The sequence below is a fragment of the Delphinus delphis genome, chromosome 9 (assembly GCF_949987515.2).
Source record: "Delphinus delphis chromosome 9, mDelDel1.2, whole genome shotgun sequence".
Classification (NCBI taxonomy): Eukaryota; Metazoa; Chordata; class Mammalia; order Artiodactyla; family Delphinidae; genus Delphinus; species Delphinus delphis.
The window spans coordinates 96,328,483-96,349,648 of NC_082691.1; the positions used below are offsets into that span (position 1 = coordinate 96,328,483).

Consider the following 21,166-nt stretch of genomic DNA (forward strand, 5'->3'; position numbering starts at 1 on the left):
AACTGAAGTAAATAGCTGTATAAATGTTTTTTGCTACGTTTCAAGGGAAACTCAAGGTACAAATTACACAGAGAGAAGAAGGTAAGTTACATGTTATACAATAATCTCCAGAGAGTTACTTTGTCAAACGGTTTAAAGCACTGATTTGTTTCCTTTTTTGGCTGTTTTATAATCTCAAAACCAGAAGAAGACCTCTACCCTCTCTTGCTAGTTCCCAAATACACCTCTTAAGCTTGAGAACTTTCTCTCTATGTAATCTGTACGTTGAGTTTCCCTTGCACTGTAACAAAAACACATTATGCAAATATTTCTTCACTACAAACTTTATTTGGGGTCCACAGACATATTTCAAAGCGCCTTTATGCAGATGCTTCTAATTTAGTCTGCATTTTGGGCACTTCCCCAGTGTGATCTGCCCTTCTTTTAATTTAAGCCTAGTGTTCTCTAAATACTTTCAGCTTTTTCACAATCTGGCCTCCAAGCAATCTACAGGACACAGGAGCAGCTCACAGCTGAGAAACCTGCCTGCCATCTAAACCTCCGGCAGCCAAACCATCTTGCCCTTTTATCATTGCTCCTTCCTTTTCATCAAAAATCCTGCTTTAACCATTTTATCCCCCTTTGTGAATGTAAATATTTTTTTTCCCTTGAGTCCTTACCACAAATACTTGAGAACCGCGATGAATGACATTTGGTTTATAATCACCCCAGACATCACACATCACGGTGAGCGTAAGTTACACTTAATTTACACACTCTTCAAATCTGCATGGGTTCTGATTTGTGGCTCACAGAGTGGAAAGGAATGTCTTAGGTAGGGCTCATATCATGAGTTTAATTGCCAAGGTGTTAATTCTCTGTCTCCTTTGTCTTAGAACCTGCCCAATGTCCGGGAAAATTCTATTTTCATTTAGAAAAAGGATGTTGAGATAGGTTACTTCACCAAGTCGAAAGCTTTTAAAAATAGATATGTAAATAACCGGTGACGGATCCACTTTCTGTGCATGGAGGACTGAGTTAGGAGACATGAACTTGGACAATTCATTGAACATTCTGGGTCTCAGTTTCCTCACCTATAAAATGAGGATAATAATACTCTGCATTCATAAAAGAGTTGATGTTATACCTGAATAAGAATGAGTGTAGAGAAAAGACAGGTAGAAGAAAGTATATTCAAAACACACAATATGATTATTTGGACCCAGAAGAAAATTATGCCCAGTGAGCTGTTCCCATAGTAAAAGTTTATTCATCGGAACCCCTTGACTCTTTCTCTACAGTTCATGTAATGAGCAAAAGTTATTGCTTTCTTGTCTCAGTATATTAGCTGGATGGTTGAATGCACAGAGCTCACATCTGAATCAGCACAAAAGTGAAGCCTGGAGGAGGGGAAATAGAAAGGGACTCTTGAGCTTATACCAAAGTCATTCTCATCAGTCAACTTGCCCACATAAATACTAGGAAATCAACTCATTTAAACAACTTGGGAGGCGTGCCTGAGTTATAATAGTGTTCTTGAATGCAGGTCAATGAAAAATTGGTCTGCTCACACATTCCCATTTGTCATATTCCCTACAAATGCATGTTAACTGTTTTGATATTTAAATGCCTAGACTCAACCATAACAAATGTGTGTTGTCAGGTTGTTGGGAGTTTTCTAAAAACAAAACAGGATGATTATGGCATACAGTAAATTACTGTGGGTTTCTCGTGCTCTAGCAGAATCACAAAAGGGTAAGGACTTAAGAAAAATCATTCATATCTGCTTCAAATCCTATAACATAGAAAATAGAATTGGAGCTGAGTTCACGAAATATACAGTATTTAATACAAATTTGTTGTAGGCTGTATGTCATTAGTCTTATATGTCTGGCAAATGTAATATTTGCTAACAGTATAATTTTTGAAAATCCTGCAGAATAACATAGTCTAAAAAAAAACAATCTTGTTCCTCTTTGTATTTTTCTCCCCAGAGAAATAATATCTACTGCTTATCAAGCTCCCCCTTACCCAACTTTGCCTTTTTCATAAAAGTTGGGTCCTCAAGTTCCCCATGATTGTCATTTTGTGCGATTATTCCTCAGTGTTAATATTCAGAACTTATCAAAAGCAGCAGTTCTGTGTTCTATGACCCCAGACTGATCAAATCTATGTATATAATAAGAAAACCCAAACTTGTACCATATTGTAGTGCAAGTATATGTGTGCGGCATTGGTGTTTGTGTGTGTGGAAGGGGCAGGAATAAAAGTGAGAGCAGATAAGTAGTCAGTCAGTAGTTTGCTGGTGTATGCGTGCTCAGCAAATTAATGATACATATCTGATCGATGGTTAAGGACCCGCAGAGTCCTGAGACTCAAATAATATGTAACTAAGAAAGCAATACAAGAGTCAAATTCTCTGCCTTTTGTTTTTCACCATCTTAATCACACATCAGATTGCTGCCTGTTATTGGTAGAAACTATCAGTTTCTCATTAAAATGCAGCCTCAAAGGCTAAAAAAGAGAAGCACTCAAAAAAGGATAGAAAGAAGGAATATGTCTAATAAAAGCCCGATTACAAACTCACGGCTGACCAGATGCAAACCTGACTTCCTTCATGGCTCCCAGGGATCAGAATATACACTGGACTAAACTTGACCACAATCCTTGGAGAACAGAAACAAGAGTGAATGGAAATTGTCTCTCTCACCCCTCTTTGTGGACACCAAATAAATCATGCTCACACAATATTTTGTGTCTATTTTGTCTTGAGTCTTTACCACATGTTATCTGAGGCCACGATGAATAACACTGAGATTCAGTTTCTCAAGGACATGTAAACAGTCTTCGTACATTACTTTTCAGAGTAACTGTAAAGATTCAGTGATGTAATAACCGTATTCAATACGTATTATTCCAGGAAATTACTGAACTTATTGATTACAGACTTAAATGACAGCCTCAATAATGGCACCCCCAAAATGTCCACATTATAATCCTCAGAACCTTTAAATAAGTTACTTGCATGGCAGGAGGGATTTTTCAGATGTGATTAAATTAAAAAGCATGAGCTAGGATTATCCTGGATTACCCAGGGTAGTCACAACGGCCTTAAAAGAGGGTGGCTCAGAGTCTGAGTCAGAGAAAGAGAGGTGACAATAGAAGCAGAGGTCAGAGAAAGAGAGAACTGATGATGCTACACTGATGGCCTTGACAATGAAGGAAGGAATGAGTCAAGAAATGTGGGCAGCCTCTGGAGGCTGAAATGGTAAGAAAAGGATTCTCCACCCTAGCCTCCAGGAGGACTGCAGCTCTGTCAATACCTGGATTTTAGTCTCATAAGACCCATTCGGGACTTCAACCTCCAGAACTGTAGATGATGAGCTTGTTTTAGGCCTCTAGTTTGTGGTAATTTGTTATAGCAGCAATTTGGAACTGATACAAGCTGAAAACTTATATCATGAAAATTTTAACAAATATGGTTATATTTTTCAATCTACCTATCAAACATCACACATTTTACATTCACCTGTCTTTATATATATTTGAATTTATTATCTAGTATCAAAGTTTTCTACACTGCTAGTAGTGAAGGAGCCTAGGAGGAAAAAGCCCTGTGTTGGGATAGAGACATCTGTGTTCCAGGCCAGCTCTGGCCCTACAAAAACATGTGATTTGTGGAAGTCACTTTTAGATCTTCATTATTTCACTTGAAAATCATAGGTCAAGACAAACGGTGATGTGCCTTCCAACATTCTGATACTATCAATATAAATATCCTAGATTCTAAGTCAAGGAAATAACAGTCATAGAGTCTGGACTATACATCATAGAAATTGTCATTTGCTGGCACGTATTATCAAGGATACATTAAAAAATCAAGATGTGGTATCAACAATAAAGGTTTCTTTTTTAATATATTCCATTAATCAAGAATGTAATGCTCTGTTATTTCCATAACATAGTCGAAAATATAAGAAATCACTAAAAATAGAACTACCACATGATCCAGCAATCCCACTCCTGGGCATATATCTGAAGAAAATCATAATTCGAAAGGATACATGCACCCTAATGTTCATTGGAGCACTATTTACAATAGCCAGGACATGGAAGCAACCTAAATGTCCATCGACGGAGGAATGGATAAAGAAGATGCGGTACATATATATAATGGAATATTACTCAGCCATAAAAAAGAACTAACTAATACCATTTTCAGCGACATTGATGGACCTAGACGTTGTCATACCAAGTGAAGTCAGACAAAGACAAATATCATATGCTATCACTTATACGTGGAATCTAAAAAAATGGTACAAATGAACCTATTTACAAAACAGAAATTGAGTCACAGGTGTAGAAAACAAACTTACGGTTACTGAGGGGGAAGTGGGGGGAGGGATAAATTGGGAGATTGGGACTGACATATATACACTACTATATATAAAATAGATAACTAATAAGAACCTACTGTATAGCACAGGGAACTCTATTCAATACTCTGTAATGACCTGTATGGGAACAGAATCTAAAAAAGAGTGGATATATGTATATGTATAACTGACTCACTTTACTGTACAGCAGAAACTAATACAATATTATAAATCAACTATACTCCAATTAAAAAAAAAACACTTAATACAGCCTAGAGCAATGAACTCAGTATGCACTGTTACACTTTAAATCTTACCAAATATTTGAAAATATTCAGGGCCCTACAAAGAGAAATGTAAGGTTTCCTTGAGAAACCTTTGTGAAAATATTTATCTGTAATTATCATCCTAATTTATTTAGACACATATAAATAAATGTAATATTCTAGGTACAGCTATTACGAAAAATAAATCTTTGACACATTTAAATTTACATAAATTTGTGAGGGAACTTATTATTCCTAAGGTTTGAAAGATCCTTAGTAAAAAGTTATTATTGGAGAAAAATCAATATTGGAACTTATAGCTAGCACTTTCTATTTATAAATAAAAATGACCTATGGAAACATTAATGACTTTTCTAAATTAATAATATAAAGCAGTGAAGATGCAAAGCCACTGATGGTTAATTAAACACAGAAGGGGGAAAGGCTGCTCCTTGTCTTTATCCAAGAGAAGGAGATAATTGCTTTTTAAAGGAACACTTAGAGATTATTCAATAGAATTTCCTGTAAATGAAACTGCTTCCCCAGCAGGTTGGGCTTGTTTAAATGTTCAGTGACCTAAACTTCCTCCTTAGAAGGGCCAGCCAGCCCCTGTTATGTATTCATTAGATACAAGCTGGCCCTACAGGTCTCATTCTCTCCTCCCTCCTGTCTCTAGCAGCAAGCACACAACTAAAGGAGGGCAAAAGGCACAAGGCGCCACCTATCTTTGGGGCAGAACACACTTCAGGTGTCTCCCGCAACCAGAGTTTCCTCTATGCTATGTCCTCCCCAAATCTGCATCCTGTCTGCTAGACCTACTTCACTGGTGTTTCACTCTTGCTGCCTTGGTTGACTTCCCTGGAGGTTCCCTCCTGAATGCCTGGACTTTAAGAGCAGATGTCAGTCCCACCCTGATTAGAAAACCAGTCAAAGACATCACAAGAAAAAAACTCTGCAAAACAATGTATCTTAGGAATGTGGACGCAAAAATCCTCAAAAATATACTAGGAAACTGAATCCAGCAACACAGAGAAAGAATTATACATCATGACCAAGTGGAACTTATCCGAGGGATTTAAGTTTGATTTAATATCGGAAATTCAATTAATGTAATATATTATTATATAAACAGAATTTTTTTAAAAAAAATCACATGATCATCTCAATAGACCAAAAAAGAAAAAGCAAAGTCCAAAACCCTTCCATGGTAAAACCACTCAACAAACTAGGAACAGAATAGAATGTCCTCAATCTGATCAAGGACATCTGTGAAAAACCAACAGCTAACATCATAGTTCATGGTAAAAACACTGGATGCTTTCTTTCTGTGATCAAGAACAGAACAATTTTATAATACATGAATTATATTTCAATAACACTGCTTAAAAAATGTCATTTCCCCAGGCTTCCCTGGTGGTGCAGTGGTTTAGAGTCCGCCTGTCGATGCAGGGGACGCGGGTTCGTGCCCCGGTCCGGGAGGATCCCACATGCCGCGCAGCGGCTGGGCCCATGAGACGTGGCCGCTGAGCCTGCACGTCCGGAGCCTGTGCTCCGCAAGGGGAGAGGCCCCAACAGTGAGAGGCCCGCGTACCGCAAAAAAATAATAATAATTTTAAAAAAAATGTCATTTCCTTCCAGCTTAGTTTACTAGTACTGGAATCAACTTTTGCCTTCTAGAAGAGCGTATTGGTCTGATTTCTTTTGCTTAAAAGGTTCAGTCATGGCCATGATCCTTTATAGATACAGAGTGCACAGTTCAAGTACAGCCCTTTGTGAGACCTTTTCCGGGATACAAATATGGAAGTGACATCATTAGACCTTTGTCCCAGAGCTCCCTCTGACCTACCGCATACAACCGGAAGTGGTATTTTGCAATAACACTTTACACTGTTTTTTTTTAAAGACTGCAACAGCTTGTGATCCTTTAAATACCATAGGTGATTACAATTTTTTTTTAATTTTTAAAGTGTAAAATAATGACTCAAACAAATATAAAATGAACACATCAAAGATTTCAATTAAGTCAATTAATGAGAAAACTATTATGATGTAAAACACTGGTTCAAAGGAGACTGCAAAGGACAGACCTATTTAGACAACAAGGAGTGCTGTAATGGATTTGCTAATGGATGGAAAATTGGCCATTTATATAGGGTGATAATCCATGGAGTTTTCACAGAACAAAAGTTCAACTGACTTATATGAACAGGAATCATATACAGTATGACCTGCCCTTTATCAGTTAACTTCTAATTCCACAACATTGCAAAATAATCAAAGACGATGAAAAGCTAGGTACCCTATAGAATCATATAACCTTTCAAGGGCCTCTAGACCAGGCCAAACAATCCACTGAAAGACACACAGGTATCTTTTTGCCCATTTCAGAGGCTTCTGCAATTTTTCACAACAGGTTTAAGAGTGGTATGTCTGTGCATATAGTTTGATTCGTAAATTTCTATTCTATTTGATCTACCATATTTTATCAGTTTTAACATATATTTCCCCACATCTCTGCAATTATAATTAGTAGCATTTATTTCTCAGTGTACACAAAATAATAATGCATCTTACAACTGATGACATCTTGGCTATGATGAAATACAGTCATTTCACCAAACTGTAAACTTGAGAAAATGGTCTTGGGGAGGGAAACTTTAGCTAACATCTTCCTTGGGGCAAAAAAAAAAAATTAATTTTTTAAAAGCCATCATTATTATCATCAACTTTGATCCCTGAAGCATGTATTTTATGTAAAAATTGTAACAATCTCTTCAACTCAAAGAGGGTCACTGATTGTCAAAAGAATGAAGACACAAAAGATATTGTCCTCGAATCAAAGAGGAAATGTTGACATCACAGTTTCAGAATGCTTTTTTTCAAGGGCTGGACTAGAAAAGCAATAATTAAAATAATAATAAAGACATTTAGAAACATGAAACATCTCACACATTAGTGGCGTGAGCTCACAAAGGTTATACCCTAAGTGTGTATAGCTATTGTTGAACCATGACAACTGACTAGAATCACCTTGTGAGGCATAATGGAGAATTAAGAGTTTCTCACTGAAACTGCATTAATAACAACTGTAGTTGTTGTTGTTGTTTTTTTAATAGATGCTTGAACTGTTCCCTTGTTAGGCTGGCACTTAAAAATCCTCACAGTGGTGGATGGACCTACAGTCTGTCATACAGAGTGAAGTAAGTTAGAAAGAGGAAAACAAATACCATATGCTAACACATATATATGGAATCTAAAAAAACAAAAAAAAATGGTTATGAAGAACCTAGGGGCAGGACGGGAATAAAGACGCACACCAACTAGAGGATGGACTTGAGGACATGGGGAGGGGGAAGGGTAAGCTGGGACGAAGTGAGAGAGTGGCATGGACATATATACACTACCAAATGTAAAACAGATAGCTAGTGGGAAGCAGCCGCATAGCACAGGGAGATCAGCTCTGTGCTCTGTGACCACCTAGAGGGGTGGGATAGGGAGAGTGGGAGGGAGACGCAAGAGGGAGGGGATATGGGAATATATGTATATGTATAGCTGATTCACTTTGTTATACAGCAGAAACTAACACACCATTGTAAACCAATTACACTCCAATAAAGATGTATAAATAAATAGATAGATAGATAGATAGATAGATAGGAAAAAAAAAAAACTCACAGAGAACTCCTGCAGAAAATCTTGGTACCTGTACACACTATTACAAAGCATTTCCATAGAGATGAAAAATCTTTTCAAACTGTTTTCTCAGAATTCTTTTTCTTTCAGAACTCTTTCACTTGGGCTAGATTTGAGTCTCTTTCAGTCAATGCTACAAAATTATTTCACTCTGTCATTTATATCTATACTTCTTTGAAAAAACACAAAAAAAGGAACAATGAAGAACAATGAATGCATAATTTCAAACTCAATTTGAGTGTTATAAAGCAGAGGCCTGGGCAAATGGAGGGCAACACCATTTAATATTTTTCTTAGGCAAAAGTGTAGAGAAGTTAAAAGTTCTGTCCCTCAGCATTTTTATTTTTCTTCCAAATTACTTTTAATTTCCTACCATTATTGTCCTCTTTCCTATCTCCTTTACTTTCTTTCCCCTGTTTACAGTTAACTTCCTCTTGTATTTTTCTCTTTATCCCAAATTCATTTTAGTGATTTTTTTAAAACATCAACTTATTTTATATGGAAGGTCTTTCATTTACTAGTTAGAAACAGGAAAAACAGCATTGAAGACCTGAATTCAAATTTTGAGTGTATCAATCCCTTAACGATATGAATTTGGGCAAATCACTAACTAGGGCTTTGAACTACCATGCCCTTGTCTGAAAAATGGGGATATCTGAAAAATTTTCAGAATCAATGAACACCAATTATCAGAGCTAAGGAAAACCAACTAGAGCAAGAGAGAAGTTACACTTAAACATACTGTAGTAAATCTGCAGAACATCAAAGAAAAACATAAGGTCTAAAGAGTTGATAGAGTTAAAGACATTATAAACAAATAAGAATTAGTCTGATCGTGGATTCATCGACAGCAACAACAGAAATCCAGAAGACTATGGCTGGAAGAAAGTTAAAAGAGTTTTTATTATATATGTGGCTAAAGTGTTCATCAAGATGGCAGACAAAGAAAAGGCATTTTTTTGAAAGAAGAGCAGACTCCTACTCATTCTTTCTTTCCTCACTGACAGGACCTCGGTTTTATTTGCGGTGACTATGTCCTTAGATTAAAAAATTTCATGTCCCAGACTCCTTTGCTGCTAGGGTGGTATTTGATAGTTCTAGCCACTGAGGCAAAAGATTAGATGCAGGAAGGATTTCTGGAAATGCTGGGAATCCCTGATGCCTTGTTTTCCTGCAATATGTGCTGCCCTACTTCCTCTCTTCCGTTTTTTCCCACCTGATGCCGAACGGGGAACATAGTGGCTGGAGTTGCAACAGAGACATCTTATGTTTTGAGGCAAAGGCTGAGGAAACCATAGAAACCTTGCCCTGTAACTACTTAACTCTATACTTTGCTACATGAAGGGGGAAAGGGGGGCAGTTACTCATAACTGAACACAATCCTATTTGTTACAGATGAAGAAGAAAGAAAACTCGATTACTAACAAAAATGTGGCTCTATAGAAAACCCAAGTCACTTTTTTAGAAACAATGAAAGTATTCAGAAATATATTAATATAATCTACTGAAGTCAATTGTATGTGTATATAGCACCAATGAACTCAGAAAATATCATTTTTATTTATTTTTTGGCCGCACCACGCAGAATGTTATTAGTTCCCTGACCAGGGATTGAACCCACGCCCCCTGCATTGGAAGCGCAGAGTCTTAACCACTGGACCAGCAGGGAAGTCCTGTAATTTTTAAAGGTGTAGTTACAACGGCAGCACAAAATACAAGGTTTCTACAGACAAATCTTATGTAAGAAGTACAGAATCTTTTAGACAATTTTTTTTAATTATCAAAAGCAATTAAAAAGTTCTAATTAAATGGAGAGATACATTATGTTTATGGATGGGAGGACTCAGTTTCATGCAGGAATTCTCTTCCCCAATTGTTCTGGTCTCCCCAAAATAATCTGTAAATTAAATGTAATCCCAATAAAAATTACGATGGAATTGTATGCGTGACACTTGTCACGCTAATGCTAAAGTTTACAAAGAAGAGAAAAAAGCCAGGAATAGCCATGAAAATTTCAAAGAACAAGGTTGGTAGACTCAACACATTTCAATATTTATTATAAAGCTATGTTAATTAAGGCAGTGTGGTATCAGTACAGGAAGAAGAATGTAAGTCAAAGGAAGAGACTAGAGATCAAAGAAACATACCCATGAATATGAAAACTTATGGTATATCACAAATCACTGGAAAAAGGATGATAAACGATGCTAGGGCAGTTGGTTATCAGTAAGGAAAAAAAATCAGATCCCTAACTCATATCATACACAAAAACCAATTTCAGGTGAAAGGAGAAACCTAAAAAAATCGCCCTCAAAACTAAACTGTGAGAACATCTTTACAACCACAGGGAATAGAAAGATGATTTATGACACAGAAATTACAAATCTGAAAGAAAAAGACTGATAAACTTGACTACCTTTAACTTAATAACCTCTCTGTGTACAAAAATGGCATAAACAAAAGGCAAAGGCAATGTATAGCCAGGAGGAAGATCATTAGGGTCGGAAGAGCTTCTAAGAATTAGTAAGAAAGAAACAAACAGTCCAAGGGCTAAAAGGGCAGAAGAAAGTAGCAATTCACAGAAGAGGAAATCCACGTGGCTACTAACTACAAACAGATGCTCTCCCTCACCAGCAATCAGAGACCACAGTGAAATATCACTGACACTCAGCAGACTGGCAAAAATGATTAAATCTGACAGTACCAAGAAGAGGGTAAGGACGTGAAGCACGGGAATGCCTGTGTACTCCTGAAACGAGTGGACACTGGCATTTCCACCCTCAGAGCTACATGGCAGGTCTAGTAAAGATGAGGATGCCATTGCCTATGATGCAGCTAGCTGCTTTAGTCCCATGTGTACACAGCCTAGAGAAACTCTAGTGCCAGACACACACCACAGACTGTTCACAGTATATTGCTATGAATTAAAGTATTATAATACAGGTAGTTTCAACAAAATTAGTAAAGATACACTTCTGGATGGTGGTACCACCACAGGCACTTGTTTTAAACACAGACCATGATGGGAGATACCACAGATTGAAACAGGTGATTCGTATCGGAAAGTGGACTCATCTTTTAGTGTGGGCGCAGACAGGGGGAGTGCCAGCCCCTGGACCGCCTGAGGAAGATTGTGATGCGTTTCCTTATGAGGACTTGCTTATGCTCCTTGACTCAGGATGTGAGCAACTCCTAAGTTACTATAGCTCCTTTCTCCTCCTCTGGGTCCAGCCCTGTCCTGCCACTTTGTAGGGGTGACAGACAAACTGATATCGAGCTCTGCTTTCATAATGACACTGAGTAAAGCAGGACCCTCTCTGCGAAAAAGATCTATCCACGTCTCTCCAAGCCAACATGGTGTCATTTCACAGTTATTTTTATGGCTTTTTAATGAGGCAATATTACCTATCAGAAGACCCCATTCATTAGCACTTTTACCACATACCATTGATGAAACATTTGCGTCTCAACTCTGTTGCTTTTCATATCCTGTTAAGTTCCTATTTCTTATTTTCACAGAGTTGTAGAGAAAAAAGTATCTATTTCAAAAGTTGAAGCAATCTGTAAATATATAGGTAAGTAATAGTGTAGAGCATTTCGGCAGGACTGAAACATTATCACAGACAAGAAGATTAAAGGCTCCGTCATGCCCAAGGCCCCTTCCTGGACTAAATGTTATTATTCAGATACTGTATGATATCACTTATATGTAGAATTAAAAAATACAACCAACTAGTCAATATAACAAAAAAGAAGCAGATTCACAGATATAGAGAGCAAACTAGTGGTTACGGGTGGAGGGTGGGCAATATAGGGGGAGGGGAGTGGGAGGTGCAAACTACTGGGTGTACGATCGGGATGTACTGCACAACACGGGGAATATAGCTAATGTTCTGTAATAACTGTAAATGGATATAACCTTTAAAAATTGTATAAAACATTTTTATAAGTTTCAATTAGAAAAAAAAAAGAATTAGGATGTGCATTTTGGTGTGGAATGCAGGGGTTCTGAGGATGTTCTAACAAGCACAGAAGAATCTCTTGTATCCTCCAACTCTTGCCTGTTCCTGTAAGATAAAGGAAGCTATACGGTCAACCCTCCTGTTCACTTTGCACAGTGCCCAGCGTGTCTTGGCGTTGGCCCTGGAAAGTGAGGTCACTACCAGATCCAGGAGGAAACTCACCATTGTCTAGACTGGGTCCTTGGAAAGAATGGGAGCTCCAGAAAGTAAAACAAACTGTTTTAGGCTGGAAATGTTTTCAAATAAAGCTTCTGATGGGAGCTCATGTCAGTTTCAGCTAACCGCTTCAAAGCCTGTCACACAGATTTCTATGCACTGGAGGAGATCTGTTCTCACCGTCCTTTCAAATTCTGATGAGATTGCCAGACATTTGCTTCAAAATATCTCTAGTTCTTTTCCTAATTGTTTCAGCAATGGCTCATAGAAAGGCCTTTTAAAATATCTTTTAATCTTCAGTGTATTTATTTCTTGAAATATTTATTTCCTTGTAGGAACCTCAAAGTTTTACATGTTATAGAAGAATGACATGGTTCCGTATTTTACTTTTTACAACCTTAGAGGTATTGGTCAATCATGAAATAATCCCTTTGACATTCAGTCAAAGCCCTTTGATTAAACTACTGTTATTCTTAGAGACTAGGGATGATTCATTTCATAATGCCTGATAGTTTCTTTCGGAATTTATTTCATGAACAGATCCACCTCATTTTTTGTTCTTTTCAAACCAGACAGTTTTAGTATGACTAGTACCGAGGTACAGTACTGAATACAGTTCATAAGTACTGAAGAACACTTTAAAATTTAGTAAGAACAGTTAATCTTATAAAATCTCAGGTGTTTGATTATAAAAATAACTATTTTAGTAAGAATAGCTACTTCTCTGGAAAAGTAAAGTAGGTTTCAGGCGTACGGAATCGTGAAGAAGGCTGGGCAAAGAGTGCTTAAATACGACACCGGAAGTATGATCCATAAAAGAAAAAATTAGACTTCATCAAATTTAAATTAGATTAACTTAATACACTTAATTAAATTTCAGAAAATAAAAAGATATGCCAAAGACTCTGAGAAAATATTTTCAAATCATATATCTGATAAAGGACTTTTATCCAGAATACATAAGGGAATCTTACAACTCAACATAAAAAAAGAGATAACCCAATTAAAATATATGCAAGAGATCTAAATAGACATTACTCCAAAGAAAATATACGAATGGCCCATAAGCACATGAAAATACATTCAACATCATTAGTCATCAGAAAAAGCAGATAAAAACCACAATGAGATAACACTTCATACTCACTAGGATGGGAATAATAATAATAACAACAACAAGTGTTGGTGAGGATATGGAGAAACTGGAACCTTCATACATCACTGGTAGGAATATAAAATTGGTACAGCTGCTTTGGAAAATAGTCTGACAGTTCTTTGAAAGGTTAAACATAGAGTTCCCATATGACCTAGCAATTCCACTTCTAATTATTTATCAAGAGAAATTTTTAAAAAAAGAAAGAAAGAAAACCTCCCTTTGTGCAAGGGTTTTACTTACTGACGTTCCACTTTAGGCCTGTTGTCGTAACCTGATTGCATGGCTGTCCAACAGGAATGAGGCCACACCAATCACCTTCCATTCCGGTATCGACGTGCAATTTGTGCTTTCCCTGAGGTAGAGAAGGAAGGCTCGTTAAGATGGGGAAGGGCAAGGAAGGCCCATTAATGCTCACTGAAGACCTGGCCATACGCACCAGGTACCATCCTAGGAACTTCACGTGGTTTATCACACTTAATCCTAACAACACACTTATGTAGTACGTACTGAATTATCCTAGGAACTTTCACCTGACTTAATCCTAGCAACAGTTTTACAAGGTAGTTTATTGTTAATTATTACCTATATATATCAGAAAATTGAAGTTTGCAGAGATTAAATGTGTCCAGGACCACACAGGTAGCAAGGGGCAGAATCAGAATTCCTACCTATACCTGCCACTTCCAAGATTCCACGTGCTAAAGATATAGCACTAAGTGATACAGAATTCTAGGCTCTTAATCAAACACTTGCTTGAGTGTAAATACAACATTGCTTCCTCAGTAAAATCTCTGCTTTTTATCTGAGAACTGGGCTTCTAACGTTGAAAATTCAGTGTAAACCCTACTAATGGTTAGCCTCTTTCCTGTACCCACAGCTGCTCTAGGAGATGCTCAGTGGGGCGTACCTCTACCAGGAAATAGAGCATCTGCCCTGAGAAATGAGTATGCTTCTTCTATTCTGATTATGAAAACTGATATAATCTACCATGTTTTCAATTTTTCAGTTTACAAGAAGGTTAAAGTTAAATGTAATGCTCAATCAAGGCCACAAGCTTTGCTTTTAAATAAAATACTTGGAAATGCCTCTCCTACAAAGTAATGCTTTTCCATTCCTACCCTATTCATTATCCTCAGGGTATACAGTCTTTGTAGAAAGATACCTCAAGTTCTTATGGGAAAATGTCAAGACATGCATGCATTCAATAATAGAGTAAAAAATGTATTTTTCATAATTCAAATAACTCTGAAGGAATAAGCTCCAAAAGATAGTCTTCATTTTAATAAAATATTGCTTTAAAGTGTATTTAATATATGACATATTACCAAACTAAGGTATCTAGGTCTCCTTGTACAGTCATTTTACTTTTATTGCAACTATGCCTTTTGTGCTGTATATTGTAAGTTTCTGAGAACTTATTCTACTGTATCCAGGTCTCAACATGCAAGCAGGATTTGTCTTTTGTCAAAAGATTGCTTTTATTAGGAAAACACTTCTCTAGACTATTATACATAGGAATCCTTGTGTTTAACACAAGTTCATTCAGACATTTACTGCCTGTACAATTCATATACATATATTTCCATTTGAACATTCAATCAGAGGGCACAAATTCAATCAGAAGGGCTTAAATACATTTAAACACAAGGAAGATTTTTTTTTTTTTTTTTGCGGTACACGGGTCTCTCACTGTTGTGGCCTCTCCCGTTGCGGAGCACAGGCTCCGGACGCGCAGGCTCAGCGGCCATGGCTCACGGGCCCAGCCGCTCCGCGGCATGTGGGATCCTCCCGGACCGGGGCACAAACCCGTGTCCCCTGCATCGGCAGGCGGACTCTCAACCACTGCACCACCAGGGAAGCCCCTTGTTCTGCTTTTTTCCCCCAAAAAGAAATAAGGTTTTCTTTTTAAGATATGAGCCACCTTTATTTCTTTCTTTAGAATCTTTTCCCTAAGTTGATTTACATTGATAGCTTGCCACATGAATTCTGAGTTCTATTTCTCCCTACTACCTTCCGTTATAGAAATAATTCTCTCTGAAGATACAGATGCTAAATACAGTACAAATTATCGTCCAGAGATGCCGAACGTAACACTTTAACAACTCTGGAAAGCAGTAACAAGGCCTCTTTTCTCATCAAAGGAGCTCATGAGAGAGGGTACTGCAGACATTCTGGTTTCCTTAGAACCGCTTTGGCTTCAGCAGTGAAGGCATAGGAAAGATGGTGATTTTTCACAGTGGCGGATCCCAGCCTGATGGGGGCTGTACCGCCAGAGTCCCCATCAGAAAGCACAGCGTGTCAGAGGAGTTGCAGGTGACCCGTAGTCCTCTGGGCTCTGGGACCAAGAAGGGCAGGGATGCACTCCTGGACCAGATGGCTCCGCCTCTGTCTCTGACAGTGAGACCTGTGACTTCTTCATTTCTCATCAAAGGGGACTCATGTGTCCTTGGGTTGTCTTATTTTCAATCTGTTACAGTTAATTCCTATCTTCTAATTGAAGACTTTCCTCCCTGTTTGTGGCCTGTTAATGGTTTGGTAGTGGTCAGCTGAACACATTACCTTGTTTGGTGCCCTGGCTAACTGCAGTAAAGAATGATAAAGGAAATAAGGAATGATTTCTCAACTCGTGCATATTAACTCCCTAGGAAGATTCTTCAACTTGTATCATATAATGCCAAGGCAACAGCACAAACACATGTTAAGCTTTATGATCCCGGGGTGGGAGGGTGCTGTTAAAAACCCCACTGGGGGGCTTCCCTGGTGGTGCAGCGGTTGAGAGTCCGCCTGCCGATGCAGGGGACACGGGTTCGTGCCCTGGTCCGGGAAGATCCCACATGCTGCAGAGCGGCTGGGCCCGTGAGCCATGGCCGCTGAGCCTGCGCGTCCGGAGCCTGTGCTCCGCAACGGGAGACGCCACAACAGTGAGAGGCCCGCGTACCGCAAAAAAAAAAAAGCCCAAAACAAGAAAAACCCCACTGGTTTAAATGACACAATGGTAAGCTTTCTCTTCTAGCCTTGCTATGTATTCATTGCCTTCCTCATTATTTTAAGATTCGACAGACTTTGAAAATTTTCATTCTGGGACCTAAAAAGTCCCAGATAGGTATTTGCCTACAATCAAACAATGAACAGTTTTTCCTCTCATTCCAAAAAGGTATTTAGCCACAAGTGAATGGTCTTTGTGTTTATAAATATACAAACTTTAGCTTTGTATGGTTAACAGAGAGCAATACTATGCTTTTCTCCTGTATCCTCAAGTCTATGTGACATGTTTACAGTGGACAACAAAAGGAATTTTTGTTCATCCCTCAGATTTCTCAATTCATAATATATGCTAGCCTACATGGAATTTGACACAGGCAGGCATGCAGCCTGACAGTAAAGAACTTCCCTAAAGATTTATGCCATTACTGGAGACCACAGGCACGTGAACTAATCATTGACTTCCATCCACTTTCATGAATCACTGCACAGCTTCCTATTCTGTCACCTGTTCTGAGCTAAGATGACTCTTCGAAGTCAAAGTTCTATATGGTAGAGATGGAACAAAAATAAATCAGAGACAGTTTGGTTTTCCAATCATGGTTATTTTTAACATATTGACAACCTCAATAAGGGATGAAATTGTAATTCAGTGAAAGGCAACAAAGATGGCGCTTGGCACCTATGCTGGAAGTCATACTTATGAGCATGTAAAGGACAGGCAGCATCGCAGTCACTGTCCCTAGGCTGTAATGCCAAGCTAGAGCAAAACACACACAAGTGGACACGTAATGAAGGGCTAAGAAACCACTGTCCCTTTGACTGTATTTTACCTCCTCTTTGCAAATGACAAGGACACGACCGAGAGAAAGGATAAACCTCACCCTAGATTTTGCTTCTGCAAAAATTCCAAGCACTGAGGCATCTGAACCCTGTTTACATCTCTAAATCTTTTAATCCAATAACGATGCTAAGTTTTAGGCTAAGTTATCTTAGTGTGGCGCTCACAAAATACAGAGAAATTTCACAAGATCATTCACAAAGCAACCGAACACAGGAAGACCACAAATGTCCTTTCTACTTAGTGCAAAAGACTCAAGGAGCAGATACCGATACTCGTCTATAAAGCGGAAAACCATTCATCAAATTGCTGTTAATGCTACACTTACACCCCATGCTAATTGCAGCTAAAATTTCTGGCAAACGGTTAGACCCAGTATGAGTGGAATACTGCTGTACACTGATTAAATACAAGGCTAACCTATGCTACCTAATCTTTTGTTAGTTTGTCCAGGTACTTTAAAAAGTCATCAGCTAACACCACGGGAATTTAAATAGCCCCCTGGAAAGAACAGTGGAAGAAGTCAACGGAAGGATCTAGCTTATATTTACTAGGAGAAGAGGGTACCTCTCCCACACAAAGATAGACTTTTGTGCTGGTACATTTCATACTGCGACTACCCACATGACTGAAAGTAGTAACAAGATAAATGGTCTTTTCAGTGAATTTATAGTTGTAAAATCTCAGAGCTAAAGGACGCGTATATTGACTTTTATTCTGCTCCACAAACGTAGAATTCAGAACTCAAGCGTGTTGGTTTAATATATATTTCTTTATCATTGACTGATTGATTGCATTTCCTTTTGAAAAAGCATTAATTCCTTATCTATAGAGAGCTTTTAGAGTTTCCAATCATGTCAGAACTACATTTTCCAAAGTGTATCCCACAGAACACTACTCGTGGGGTCTGGTTAAGATTAGAACAATAGCTTCTTGGATTCCCCCCTTGGAAGTCACAACACACACCAGCATCCTAGGTGTTCTAGGTAGTCTTTTTTTTTTTTTTAATTTACTTATTGATTTTGAGTTAAATTGGGTCTTCGTTGCTGCGTGCAGGCTTTCTCTAGTTGCATCGAGCGGGGGCTACTCTTCATTGCGATGTGCAGTCTTTTCATCGCGGTGGCTTCTCTTGTTGCAGAACACGGGCTCTAGACACACAGGCTCAGTAGTTGTGGCTCGCGGGCTCTAGAGCGCAGGCTCAGTAGTTGTGGCGCATGGTCTTAGTTGCTCTGTGGCATGTGGGATCTTCCCGGACCAGGGAATCGAACTCATGTCCCCTGCATTGGCAGGTGGATTCTTAACCAGTGCGCCACCAAGGAAGTCCCTCTAGGTAGTCTTGAAGCAAAAAACTCTGTTTACCTGAGCGAGTGTTTCCCAAACTAACTTAACTACAGGTCCTCCTCCTGCCCCTTAAAATAACACCTCACAATTACCTGTGGAATTTGCATTTCATGAAATCCACCTAGGAAAATACTGATTTGGAATAGAGATTCTGCACACAGCACCTGAAACTATGATTTTTGGTTGAATATTTCCACAGCCAGAACATTTCAGTGATATGTTTTGAAATTAATAACCTCCATCTTATTTTTGTTTTGGAAATTATTTAGTCACCTGAGGCTGAAATCGTGTGTATATTGACAAAAGGTAGGCTTATTTTTCGATTAAACGGTTAATGACAATACTGGGTGCATGTATATCTAAAAGAAAACCTTCTGAATGCCTGTTAAGCTAGTTTATTTAAAAGTCAAAGATATTTAAGAAATACCCACTATTATTAGCGACGGTAAAATAGTATGATTGGCTAATTTCCTCCTTAACTCCCAACACTAAACTATTTCAAATTAAAACAGATGCAATCGATGTTTATCCTTTCTACCCTAGCACCTCGGTATTGATGATTTTCTTACAATGTATCCTATCCTATCTCTAAGCCTTCCTTTTATTCCAGTCAGAGAAAATCATCTGGTGAGTGCCCTCACACTAAATTGTCAGAAACCCACTCTTTGCTCCTCCAAAACATATGGACATTTTAAACGATGCCTTCTAAAGACAATACTTACCCCAGAAGCAAGCATTTCTAACAGTGGAGACAGGACAGGTTACACGAAAGATAGATTTTGAGTCAAAGAGTGATCACAGAGTTTTCAAATAACTTCAGATAAATGTTACTCTACTTAATGTACGGTGTGATCAGGAGGCCCACAATCCCTGTCTATTCTTAGGCTATTTCTCCATCCTTAACCAAGAGCAGCTTCAAAGCAAAGGTCAAACTACCTTCTTTTCAAAGCTCCCTCTGTTATTCCAGTTAACATAGATCACACTTGCTTCTAACAGCTACAGTCTTTATTTACACCACAAAATAGAGCATTTTGTTACTGTCCTGGACCTCTCAAATGGGTGCATGTTATATCCTTAAAAAGAATAAAATTTCTTTGAAGGCAAAACCCTGGCCTTTCACTTCTGTCAGATTTATAGCACAGGGGGAAGAACATACTAAGTGTCTAACAAATATCTGACTAATGGTTTAGAACAAAAGGAAAAAGTATCAATAAAAAGGTGTCAATATGCTTAGAAAAATCTTTGTCAAAATTAAAGTAGATGAGAGAGGGCCCAGTTGAACTGAAAGGTCTCCATATAGGCACCAAGACAGAATTCTCTGTGTGGATAAGGTCTGCTTAATTGGACACTACGATAAACCACACACAACCAACAATTATGAATACCCCGTCAACAGTATTCAAAATATACTTCAAGGCGTATACAGAGTACACATTTTATGTTTATATGTAAAATGGGCATGACAGTACTACCTCACTGGGTTATTCTGAGGACTAAATGAGAACATGTATAAGGTGCCACGAACAGGGCTTCAAACATTCCTATTATAAATGTTGATTTACTTACCCCTCTCCCTCTATCAAGTCTTCCAAGTTTAACTTGAACACAAGTTTTCTTTCCACTCTTCTCTGCTTTTTATTTTATAAAACCCTAGTCACTTTGGCCCAGTAATTTTTAAAGAAAAAAAAAGTGATTAGACCTCATAAGACTAATATGAAATATAGTGGGAAAGGAGAAAGAGAAAAAAATTTATGTAAACATTTTTATGTTTAACCTTCATAAGACATTAAGATATTTTAAAGACAAGAATCATATCTCCATTTGCTATACAGAAGCTCTAGTTTTCAGTAAACTACTTTTTTAAAATGCTCCCCTATTCTGAAATAGTCCTTCTTTATAGGAGCACAGCTCCCCAACTCTGTTCACCAATTTTAGAAAACTCCAAAGAACTCCTTCTAAGGTCTCATATCTGCTCACCATATCCAAAATGTAATGCTTCAAGTTAATTTCTGGAATTCTCGATTTGAACTGAGCCTAGTACTAAGGTAACCCAAGATTCTCTTTCTTCAATGCAAGCAAATAGTTTAAATAAAATTCAGTTCAGACTCTAAAGCCACTGAACTTGTTTCTCAAATGTTCTCATAGTTGGTAAAGAGTTGATGGGAATGCCGGCACTGCAAGATGTATTTCAACTGTCCTCCTTGTATCCTTAGCTACTTCGACTCTCCTTCTATAAAAGAGCTTTATGCAGGGTCTCCTACGACAGACAGACAGCTTCCCACAATTACTCCAAGTACTGTACATTCTCCTCCACTGGACCCCTCCCTTTTGTCAGATTCATCACCCCTCCCCGC

At 38.2% G+C, this 21,166-nt stretch overlaps 1 protein-coding gene across 4 annotated transcripts in view; it reads right to left on the reverse strand.

The window, feature by feature from the left end:
* The window catches only part of TPK1 (thiamin pyrophosphokinase 1), a 334,385-nt gene that overhangs the window by 87,079 nt on the left and 226,140 nt on the right, over positions 1 to 21,166 (reverse strand). For all 4 annotated transcript variants that reach the window (XM_060021056.1, XM_060021054.1, XM_060021055.1 and 1 more), the window contains one exon: positions 13,889 to 14,000. In XM_060021056.1, the coding sequence (XP_059877039.1) occupies positions 13,889 to 14,000 (112 nt within the window). The remainder of the gene's footprint in view (positions 1 to 13,888; positions 14,001 to 21,166) is intronic.